General features: G+C 39.6%; 1 protein-coding gene across 4 annotated transcripts in view; it reads left to right on the top strand.

The window, feature by feature from the left end:
- The window catches only part of DYNC2LI1 (dynein cytoplasmic 2 light intermediate chain 1), a 37335-nt gene that overhangs the window by 5539 nt on the left and 19595 nt on the right, over positions 1-12201 (top strand). For all 4 annotated transcript variants that reach the window (XM_012172646.4, XM_004005991.5, XM_042246239.1 and 1 more), the window contains exons 3-5: positions 6914-6948; positions 7917-7986; positions 10090-10178. In XM_012172646.4, coding sequence (XP_012028036.1) covers positions 6914-6948; positions 7917-7986; positions 10090-10178 — 194 coding nt within the window. The remainder of the gene's footprint in view (positions 1-6913; positions 6949-7916; positions 7987-10089; positions 10179-12201) is intronic.

The raw sequence follows: 12201 nt of genomic DNA, 5'->3' as shown, positions 1-12201 counted from the left end.
CAGCAGCCATTGAAATTAAAAGACACTTGCTCCTTGGAAGGAAAGCTGTAATAAACAGCATATTAAAAAGCAAAGATGTCACTTTGCCTACAAAGGTCTATATAGTCAAAGCTATGATTTTTCCAATAGTTGTGTATAGATGTGAGAGTTGGACCATAAAGAATGCTGAGCGCCAAAGAATTGATGCTTTCAAATTGTGGTACTGGAGAAAATCTTGAGAGTCTTTTGTACGGCAAGGAGATCCAACCAGTCAATCAACCCTGAATATTCATTGGAAGGACTGATACTGAAGCTCCAATACTTTGCCCATGTGATATGAAGAGCCAGCTCAGGGAACACTGAGCTGGTACTGGGAATACAGACCCTGATACTGGGAAAGGTTGAGGCCAGGAGGAAAAGGGAGCAACAGAGGATGAGATGGTTGGATGGCATCACCAACTCAATGGACATGAGTTTGAGCAAACTCCAAGAGATAGTGAAGGACAGGGAAGCCTGGTACACTGCAGTCCATGGGGTCACAAGGTTGAACATGACTTAGCAACTGAACAACAATACCATATTTAGCGTGAATTGATCTAGGAAAAATTATAGTAGTAAATATAATTTAAAATATTTTAACTATATTTTTATTTCATAATTTGACAATATTAAGGTCTTCTACCTCAACTGAGTATAAAAGCCAGGATCCATTTAAATATCTAACTCAGCATCTAAGTCAATAGGCATTATCTTAAGTAATATTCATTTTTTAAATTCAGTTACTTCACTTTTAGGAATTTCATTTAAGGAATAATTGAATTGTGGTAGCTCAGATGGTAAACAATCTGCCTGCAGTGCAGGAGACCAGGGTTCAATCTCTGGGTCGGGAAGATCCCCTGGTGAAGGGAATAGCAGCCCACTCCAGTATTCTTGCCTGGAGAATTCCATGGAGAGGAGCCTGGTGGGCTACAGTCTATGGGGTCGCAAAGAGTCATACATAACTGAGCGACTAACACACGCAATGATGTCTGTCACAGGGTTTCAAAGGGTTATTTATTGTTGTGAAAAATAAGGGGGAAAAGGACAGCATATCCATCAGAACACTTTAGTAGCCAGAGACCCTAGACCACTCACTGTAAGTTTCTGTTGTTTAGCCAGGGATGCAAAAAGGGTTTGGAAGTAGCCATACAGAGCAGGAACAGATGTATCATATCTTCATGCAGCTTTGCTTGGGTTACAAAGTTCTGGCCAGAGACACAGAACTGCTGGTTACACTGTTTAAAAAAGGCCAAGACTTGCAGATCCAAGATGCTGATATTCATCCTATTTGGGGTTTATATTACAGACCTTCCTTGACTTATGGTGTGGTTACATCCCCATAAATACTGTCAGTCAAAAAGTGCATTTAACACATCTGACCTAACCGATGCCATAGCTCAGCCTATATGCTTGTGTGCTGAGTCACTTCAGTCATGTCCAACTTTTTGTAACCCTACGAGGCTACTCTGTCCATGGGATTCTCCAGGCAAGAATACTGGAGTGAGTTGCCATGCCCTCCTCCAGGGAATCTTCCTGATAGCTTAGCCTAGCCTACCTTAAATGTGCTCAGAATATTTACCTCAGCCTGCAGTTGAGCCAAGTTATCTAGCACACAGCCTATTTTATAATAAAGTGTTGAATATCTTGTGCAATTTATTGAATAACATAGTGAAAGTGAAAAACAGGATGGTTATAAGTGTACTGGTGGTTCCCCTCATGATTGAGGGGCTGACTAGGAGCTGCAGCTCACTGCTGCTGCCCACCATCACAGGAGGAGTTTATTAGCACATATCACTAGCCCAGGAAAAGTGTGGTTTCTACTGAGTGTATATCAATTTTGCACTCTCATGAAGTCAAAAAATCATAAATGGAACTATCCTAAGTTGGGGATTATCTTACGATATATATAATCTTATATAATCGAGATAATTGTTGTATATATGATACTATTTTATTTTTGTGCTTCATGTTAAGGGCATGAAGGGGCATGTTAAAGGCATGTTAACAGAAGTTAGTCAGGAACTAACTTCTGTGTCAATGAGGCCACATCTTTACCAGGCAGCGTCAGTGCCCAGGTAGCCAGAGCGCCCTGCTGTGGCTGGCCTGTGTCTGGCCTGTGTCCCAGAAGGATGCATGGACTTTGGAGGCCTCTCAGTAAAGCTGAAAAAAGTAAAGTTCTGAAAAAAGTGCTTAGAGAATGTGTTGTTTGTACACGTGATTTTGGAAGTGGTACAGTTTCCAGTAGTGAAATGGTTCAAGATAGAACCCCGAAAGTGACATGTGGCAGAAGTGGAGTGAAGGAAAGAGTCTCTTGAGGCAAAGGGCACCTTGAGGTGGGTCATTAGGTGGGTTGCCCATGCCCAAGTAGGGGTGAAGTGAACAAGATTAATGACAGTAGCGGAGAGGGGAAGGTAGACTGAGCCGGAACAGATGACAACCAAGAGGGTAGGCTGATACAAGCCTCTTAAGATTCCTGCAAGAGGAGAGAAGTAGAGTAATAGCCTCTAGGTGGCACTGGAGAGCAGGGAGGGCCCTGAAGTGTGTGGGGGTGATGAACAAATAGCCTTCTTTAGTAGGACGGCCGAGGAAGTGTTCAAGAGATAGTCATATGTTAGTGCAGGCCAGCAGAGAGAATGTTCTGAAGAAGAAGTTGAGGATTCAGGGCAGCTGGGTTTTAGAAGGGAGGAGACTATTATGCCCAATGAAGGGATATGTAGAGGATTATGGAATTAGAGTTGCAAGGATGACAAGTCAGAGGGAGGCTGGACTTCTGCTGTGATGGACGTAACGGAAGGAAATGTGGGATTCATTCTGATAGTCGCTCAGTGAACTTGTACTATGTCAGTGCTTCTTGGACTTGGAAACCCAGGAGTCTGTGGATGCCTTCTCAAAGGGCAAGAGTTTACTAGTGAATTTTTAAAATTTGGATTGTTATTTTAATGGTAATCTAAAAGTTGATTTCAGTGCCCAGAGTTGAGTTTTGTTTTTATTTGAAATTCCACCAGGTAGTCTTATACATTAATATGAAATTATAATAAAAATAATTTAAGTCACCGCTACGGAACCATGAGAATTTGAGAAGATTAGCTAGATATTATCTAAGATTCCTACCAATCCTAAAATACAGTAATTCTGTATACTTTCCTGCACATTGAATACATTTATATTTAGGTGTCATAGTCCTCATTATTTTAAAAAGTTAAAAATACACTACATGTGATACATGTAAAGTGTAGGATAATTAGAAAATCCTGATTTTCTTTAGAAAATAAATTACCTATAAAGTTGTCACCTGGAAACATTCACTATTAACATGTGGTGTCTCTCTGGATTTCTGTTTGTTTCTCTATCTGTATGTGTGTGTATATGCATCTCAAGGAAGAGGTGATTTTTAACTGAAAATAGGGTCATGGTAATCTATTATGCATGTCTTACTGTGTCAGTGTGTCTCAGTTCAATTCAGTTCAGTTCAGTCGCTCAGTGTGTCTGACTCTTCGCAGCCTCATGGACCACAGCACGCCAGGCCTCCCTGTCCATAACCAACTCCCAGAGTTGACTCAAACTCATCTCCATTGACTTGGTGATGCCATCCAACCATCTCATCCTCTGTCGTCCCCTTCTCCTCCTGCCTTCAATCTTTCCCAGCATCAGGGTGTTTTCAAATGAGTCAGTTCTTTGCATCAGGTGGCCACAGTATTGGAGTTTCAGCTTCAGCATCAGTCCTTCCAATGAACACCCAGGACTGATTTCCTTTAGGATGGACTGGTTGGATCTCCTTGCAGTACAAGGGACTCTCAAGAGTCTTCTCCAACAGTTCTAAAGCATCAATTCTTTGGCGCTCAGCTTTCTTCACAGTCCAACTCTCACATCCTACATGACCACTGGAAAAACCATAGCCTTCACTAGACAGACCTTTGTTGGCAAAGTAATGTCTCTGCTTTTTAATACGCCATGTAGGTTGGTCATAACTTTTCTTCCAAGGAGCAAGCGTCTTTTAATTTCATGGCTCTAGTCATCATCTGCAGTGATTTGGAGCCCAAAAACATAAAGTCAGCCACTGTTTCCACTGTTTCCCCATCTATTTGCCATGAAGTGATGGGACTGGATGCCATGATCTTCATTTTCTGAATGTTGAGCTTTAAGCCAACTTTTTCACTCTCCTCTTCCACTTTCATCAAGTGCCTCTTTAGTTCTTCTTCGCTTTCTCCCATAAGGGTGGTGTCATCTGCATATCTGAGGTTATTAATATTTCTCCTGGGAATCTTGATTTCAGCTTGTGCTTCATCCAGCCAAGCATTTCTCATGATGCACTCTGCATATAAGTTAAATAATCATAGTGACAATGTACAGCCTTGACGTACTCCTTTTCCTATTTGGAACCAGTCTGTTGTTCCATGTTCAGTTCTAACTGTTGCTTCCTGACCTACATACAGATTTCTCAAGAGGCAGGTCAAGTGGTCTGGTATTCCCATCTCTTGAAGAATTTTCCACAGTTTATTGTGATCCACACAGTCAAAGGCTTTGGCATAGTCAATGAAGCAGAAATAGATGTTTTTTCTGGAACTCTCTTGCTTTTTCCATGATCCAGCAGATGTTGGCAATTTGATCTCTGGTTCCTCTGCCTTTTCTAAATCCAGCTTGAACATCTGGAAGCTCATGGTTCATGTATTGATGAAGCCTGGCTTGGAGAATTTTGAGCATTACTTTACTAGCGTGTGAGATGAGTGCAGTTGTGCAGTAGTTTGAGCGTTCTTTGGCATTGCCTTTCTTTGGGATTGGAATGAAAACTGACCTTTTCCAGTCCTATGGCCACTGCTGAGTTTTCCAAATTTGCTGGCATATTGAGTGCAGCACTTTCACAGCATCATCTTTTAGGATTTGAAATAGCTCAACTGGAATTCCATCACCTCCACTAGCTTTGTTCATAGTGATGCTTCCTAAGGCCCATTTGACTTCACAATCCAGGATGTCTGGCTCTAGGTGAGTGATCACACCATTATGATTATCTGGGTCATGCAGATCTTTTCTGTACAGTTCTTCTGTGTATTCTTGCCACCTCTTCTTAATATCTTCTGCTTCTGTTAGGTCCATACCATTTCTGTCCTTTATTGAGTCCATCTTTGCATGAAATGTTCCCTTGGTATCTCTAATTTTCTTGAAGAGATCTCTAGTCTTTCCCATTCTGTTGTTTTCGTCTGTTTCTTTGCGCTGATCACTGAGGAAGGCTTTCTTATCCCTCCATGCTATTCTTTGGAAGTCTGCATTCAAATGGGAATATCTTTCCTCTCCTCCTTTGCTTTTTGCTTCTCTTCTTTTCACAGGTATTTGTAAGGCCTCCTCACACAGCCATTTTGCTTTTTTGCATTTCTTTTTCTTGGGGACGGTCTTGATCCCTGTCTCCTGTACCGTGTCACAAATGTCCGCCCATAGTTCATCAGGCACTCTATCAGATCTAGTGCCTTAAATCTATTTCTCACTTCCATGGTATAATCATAAGGGATTTGATTTAGGTCAGTATGTCTATTCCTACATTATTCCTATGATCTGCATGTTATTCATTATATTGATGGTCATAATTTAGTCAGTCCCCTATTTGGAAAATTTAGATTGTTTCTTTTTTTTTTTTTTTAATTTTAAAATCTTTAATTCTTACATGCGTTCCCAAACATGAACCCCCCTCCCACCTCTCTGGGTCATCCCCATGCACCAGCCCCAAGCATGCTGTATCCTGCATCAGACATAGACTGGCGATTCGATTCTTACATGATAGTATACATGTTAGAATGCCATTCTCCCAAATCATCCCACCCTCTCCCTCTCCCTCTGAGTCCAAAAGTCCGTTATACACATCTGTGTCTTTTTTGCTGTCTTGCATACAGGGTCGTCATTGCCATCTTTCTAATAGATTGTTTCTGATCTTTCACTTTGATATAACACCTACCAATAAATATCTTTCAATTATGTATTTTAGTACTATTCCAATTATTTATTTATATATCTTACTACCAAAAAAAGTCATTCAATTTAATCATAGCCCAGATGTAATTTGGAGTCACAGTTTATCTTTTGAGGGGTGAGTATTGTAGGTTCCTTGGCTTTAAAAGACACATATATAGTGAAATAATCTGTGTTTTTGGTAGTCCTGAGTTTTCTAAACTGCTTTCTTTGAATCCTAAAGGTCTCCTTTGGTAAACCTTCCCTGCTGCTCTTCTATTTATATTCCTGTAAAAAATTGTCTTAAAAAAGTAAAGCTTCGCTGTTAAAAAAAAACAAAAACAAAAAAAAAAAAACAGTGACTTAAACCACTAAACCAGTCCCTGGCTCAGATGTGAGGTTAAGTTTCATGATTAGTGGCTGAGATGGGACCAGAACCTCTATTTCCTGACTCCTAAAAAGAAATTTGAAGTCCATCTTCTAGAAATAAGAAAAGCCAAAAAAAGTATTCTAACTGGTATCTGGATTGCTTACTTGGAATATATCTTCAACATGTCCTATATTTGTGTGTTATCCTTTTTTATTTCCACTTCAACAGATTGGAATTAAAACATTTTAGAAGACACTAATCATCAGCTTAACCAGTAATTAGCATTAACAAGTAAAGAGAAAATTTAAGACAGCTGCCAAGTTGACCACTAAAATAAGGTTTGATTTTCTAGTATTTGTCATCTGTGGTACTTTATAATTATAATAATAGCAGTGTAGTTACACTCTGATGGAAAGTTGACAGTTAACTTTTTCCACTTATCAAACTTAGGAGCAATTCTGAAAGTTTCTAGTTTCCAGGTAATTTATCATTCAAGTGATTAAAAGCTATTTTGGGCCACAATTATGAACAATAATAAAATGTTACATGTGGATGACATTAACATAGTATTCTTTCTTTTTTAATTTCTAGGGAAAGACTACTATTATTCTAAGGTGTCTTGACAGGTAAGTGTTATATTAAACTTTGGAATACATTTTTGCTTATTCTTGTTGTGTAAGGCAAGTTAGAATCTAAAAGACATATTTCCATTTTGTGACCTAAACAAAATATTCTAATTCTTGTGAATCCATATTATGGCTTTTCAGTCTTCCTTTAAAGATGAAACCAACAATAAGCAGAAAAAAATTATATAGGATTAATAATAGATTTCATTACTTGGGGGAAGAAATTAACATAATTACTCAATCTGCAATAGATAGTACTTACTTGTTTTGGCTCTGCTACTCTGCTATTTAAACTTTTTAATTTTATCTAGTTCATGATCATTTGAACGTTATAATCTTTGAATTGCTTATGGGTATGCTTTTGAAGCACATTATTGGTCATCAAACTGTACCTGTTGCCATTTGTTTTATGTACTTCCTAGCCTTCTTTACCATGGAAGCATGCCACCAGGTTAAGGTACAGGTTTCAGGAAGCTTTGGTAAGGAAAGTCTTGTTGGTTTGCGGCTCTCATTAGCTAAGTGATGCCCAGGTTTGAGCTATGATTTCAGTTGAGAACTGTATAAAAAATCTTTTGTTGATGTCTCCATTAAATTGAAAGTCATTACATTCCCAGCTCCCCACATTGAGACTGAGCATAAGCCTGTTGTCTTTGCTTCCCACGCGGCCTGGATGCCGAGCGCTTATGCCCTGACGCAGCCACCAGCACTGCCAGCTCCTTCTCTGCTCCCCGAGTGGTGTCACTAGGCGCTGCCACTATGAGCAGGTGCCATTACTCACCTCTGCAGTGGCTGCTAAAGTCTGTTAAGGTGTTTTTTTGAAGGCTTATTTTTGTATAAATTCTAATCATTTTTATCTCAATGTGTTATACACAGCGTAACTTCTCTGCTAATAGTTTTTAAGAAGCAAAAATAAAGTAAGATGATAGCTTAAGAAAATGACGGTAATAATACTTGTCTTCACTGTACAGGGATGAGCCACCGAAACCAACCTTAGCTTTGGAATATACGTATGGAAGAAGAGCGAAAGGACATAACATAGTGAGTGTCTTTTGGTGATGTTGCTCTGCACGTGTATGGAGAAGTAAGGATGCTGACATTGTTCTACATTTTCCATCTTTTCCACAATCAATAAACATATCCAGGAGTACACTTCCTAGCTTTGCAATACTTTTAAAGTCAAATGCAACTCAGCACAGAGGAAGCCACCCAAACTGTGAAAATATTTTGGCCTTCTTATTTGTTATGTCTTAAGGTGCTTAAATAGGATTACTCTGTAACTTCAGTGTACAGGCTTTGGGAATATTTTCTTCTTTCAAATGAGAATAACATTGTGAGTTATCTTGTCTCCCAAAAAAATCTGCTAAAAATATACATTTGACCTGTTGGATATTTATGAAAATATACTGCTTAAAATCCAAATTATTAGCATTTTTACAAATACATCTTAAAGTTGGTAATCCTATTTGAGACCACAGGCCCTAACTGGCCATAATCCTGTTTTCACTTGTGTTATTTTATCTGTAGAGGATAGTTAAAAATTGTTCAGGATAGAGGGAGAACTTATAGTGTATGTTAGGAGAATAAAAAATTCTAAGTAGAATTCTCTTTTGGTGTTCCCATAAGGAAGTGGTCATTTCTTAAATAAAGTTAGGTGTGTGGAGAAAAATCTAGAATAAAGAAGGTCCCATATCTCCCATAACTCCCATAACACAGGCAAATTTTTAAGATTGATCCAGTCTAAGTGTTTGATCATTAGACAGTGTATAGAGAGTTAAAATTGTCTGGTGCTGCTTCCTGGATTCACCATGCAACTTGGTTATTAAAACTATGAAATTGAAAAGAAAAAACAATATATTGAGATGTGGGAGAACTTTATTTTTGTGAATCACATAAATTTTTGCATGAGTGATAAGCCTAGAAATAGGCTTAACCTTGTTGTGGGAGACTCTGAGTCAACTTTCATAAGCTTAACTTTTGAGAAAAGCTCTAAAAGCTTTTCTTCATCCAGTTGTGAATCAAGGGAGATTGTCCATTGAAAACTTACTTCTCCCCACAAACATTAGAGATTCAAATACCAACTGCAAAACAGTTTCAATGGTGGAGATGATAACCTGTCAAAAAGCAAAATATATTTATCTAAAACTGCTATAATGACATAGCCTCTTTCAAGTTCATGGTATTGGGCACATAAAAACTCATGTGGTTTCTTTTTCACCTGTTCATTTCTGCTAAACTTTATACTATCAAGTTGGGCTTTTCTGTATTCATTCTAGAAGATTCACATCTTTCTCAGATTGAAGGTCTCCTAAGAGTTTTAAATGGAAGAACTTTATCAGCTCCTCACACAATCATAATATCTTGAAGGCTCTCAGTATCTGGTGGAAGGAGCAATGCCATCAGCTAGCCAGCAGTCTAGGACAGTTGCCATGGAATAGATGGTCTTTTTTCCAAGCTACTTGGCTGCCCAGACCTTTTAGTCCCCCTGTAGTTTGAGTTCTCTGAAAAGGGAAGCAGTTGTAGAGAGTCTGTGTCCCCCACCTACCGCTTGTATTGCCAGTGCCAGCCTGTCACTGTCCCCAGGGATGTCAGGCCCAGACCAGCTGCTTATACTTCTGCCCAGGCGATCCTGATCTGCAGGTCGGACTCCCATCTGTTCTCCCCGCTTCTCTTCTCTTGTCTTTATGTCTGATTTGTTGTGTGAGCTTCTGTCTTCTCCCTCAATTAGGATGTTTTCCTGTTCAGTTGTTTTATTTCTACCTAAAATTATAACTGTTTTCACAAAGATAATTCCAAATGTGTTCAATTTGTTGATTTTCTTTCTAATGTGAGTGTTTGCTGCCTGTGATGTTTACAGAGTTGGGGTGCTGTTTAATGTCTTCTATTAAATTAGGGTAGAATCAGGGCATTTAGTACCCGTGTATATTCTTAATGTTTCATCTTTGTTCTTTGGAATAGACGTTTTAGTGTATTTTGAGGGATGGGATCAATAAAGGAGAAAATTTTGACTGCCACAAAGGGTCTTGAGGACTGTAATATCTTGTATCCATAATTATTACTGGCTGGTGCTAATGAACTATAAGAACTATTTAAAATGTAAAAACATCAAAGAATATTAATATGAAAAAAACCTGTTTTTTTCAGCCAAAAGATATTGCTCACTTTTGGGAGCTAGGTGGAGGAACATCTTTACTGGATTTAATCAGCATACCAATCACAAGTGACACCTTACGGTAAGTGGGGCCAGTGAGGAATAGCGGTTAGTAAGTATCCAGTGGAGGCCACAGGATGAACGTGAGATTTTTGCGAATCAAAATTCTCAGGGACAGTTTTATGTTGCTGAAGGTTTACCTTCACTTCCTTTCTATGTGCCTAAACTGTAATGCTCTCAGGGATTTTAAAAGAACCAAGGTTCTGGTTCCAAATCAGGAAAAGAATACGTCAAGGCTGTATATTGTCACCCTGCTCATTTAACTTATATGCAGAGTACATCATGAGAAACTCTGGACTGGATGAAGCACAAGCTGGAATCAAGATTGTCGGGAGAAATACCAATAACCTCAGATATGCAGATGACACCACAAGTGAAGAAGAAGTAAAGAGCCTCTTGATGTAAGTGAAAGAGGAGAGTGAACAAGTTGGCTTAAAACTCAACTCTTAGAAAACTAAGATGATCATGGCATCTGGTCCCATCACTTCATGGCAAATAGGGAAACAGTGGAAACAGTGACAGACTGTTTTTCTGGGCTCCAAAATCACTGCAGATGGTGACTGCAGTCATGAAATTAAAAGACGCTTGCTCCTTGGAAGAAAAGTTATGACCAACCTAGATAGCATATTAAAAAGCAGAGACATTACTTTGCCAGCAAAGGTCTGTTTAGTCAAAGCTATGGTATTTCCAGTAGTCATATATGGATGTGAGAGTTGGACTATAAAGAAATCTGAGTGCCAAAGATTTGGTGCTTTTGAACTGTGGTGTTGGAGAAGACTCTTGAGAGTCCCTTGGACAGCAAGGAGATCAAACCAGTTCATCCTAAAGGAAATCAGTCCTGAATATTCATTGGAAGGACTGATGATGAAGCTGATATTCCAATACTTTGGCCACCTGACACAAAGAACTGACCCATTGGAAAAGACCCTGATGCTGGGAAAGATTGAAGATGGGAGAAGAAGGGGACGACAGAGGATGAGATGGTTGGATGGCATCACCTACTCAATGGACATGAGTTTGAGTAAACTTCAGGAGTAGGTGATGGACAGGGATGCCTGGCATGTTGCAGTCCGTGGGGTCACAAAGAGTCGGATATGACTGAGTGACTGTACTGAACTGAACTGAAGGTTGTGGCCTGTGCTGAAGTGAGATAGTTGGCATCCGACTAGTAACATATTTTGCAAGCCTACAAACAAAATATGTCAAATAACACTTGGGCAATATATTCACTTGGCAAAAAAAAAAAAAAAAACTTCAAAAATTAAATTTGAAAACTCAGTTCTTTTTAATACCCATCCAAGCATGAGCTGATTTAGCCCCTGAGTTTTTCCTGCAACTGGATATTATGTCTCCTTTAAATTTAATGGCTTCCTTGGTGGCTCAGGTGCCTGCAATACAGGATACCTGAATTCAATCCCTGGGCCAGGAAGATCCCCTGCAGAAGGGAATGGCTGCCCACTCCAGTATTCTTTCTTGCCTGGAGAATTCCATGGACAGAGGAACTTGGCAGGCTGCAGTCCATGGGGTCACAAAGAGTCAGACATGACAGAGTGACTAACACACACTTGAATTTAATACTAATTTAATACTAATGTTAATATCACTGAGGGGCTTCCCAGGTGGCGCTTGTGGTAAAGAACCAACCTACCAGTGTCGGAGACAGAAGAGACACTGATTAGATCCCTGGGTCAAGAAAATCCCCTGGAGAAGGGCATGGCAACCCACTCCGGTATTCTTGCCTGGAGAATCCTCATGGACAGGGGAGCCTGGAGGGCTACAGCCCATAGGGTCACAAAGAGTTGGACACAACTGAAGTGACTTAGCACGCACACACGCCAGTAAAGCCTCATGCAGTGAAAGTTTATGAGTTAGAAGAGGAAGAAAGTGTCTATTTGCTGACCTTAAAGAAAAAGAACCTGGGGAAAAACCTCAAGCTCTTTGGCGGTATTTTCCTGAGAATGATTCCAACATGTTGGCCAAATCAGATGTGGAAAATTGTGACATTTCTCAGTGTTCCTGGGAACCCATCTTAGCCAAAGAAAACA

Source organism: Ovis aries, chromosome 3 (genome assembly GCF_016772045.2).
Source record: "Ovis aries strain OAR_USU_Benz2616 breed Rambouillet chromosome 3, ARS-UI_Ramb_v3.0, whole genome shotgun sequence".
Classification (NCBI taxonomy): Eukaryota; Metazoa; Chordata; class Mammalia; order Artiodactyla; family Bovidae; genus Ovis; species Ovis aries.
Note: the sequence above shows the minus strand (reverse complement) of the source record. Positions and strands in the feature narration are given on the sequence as shown.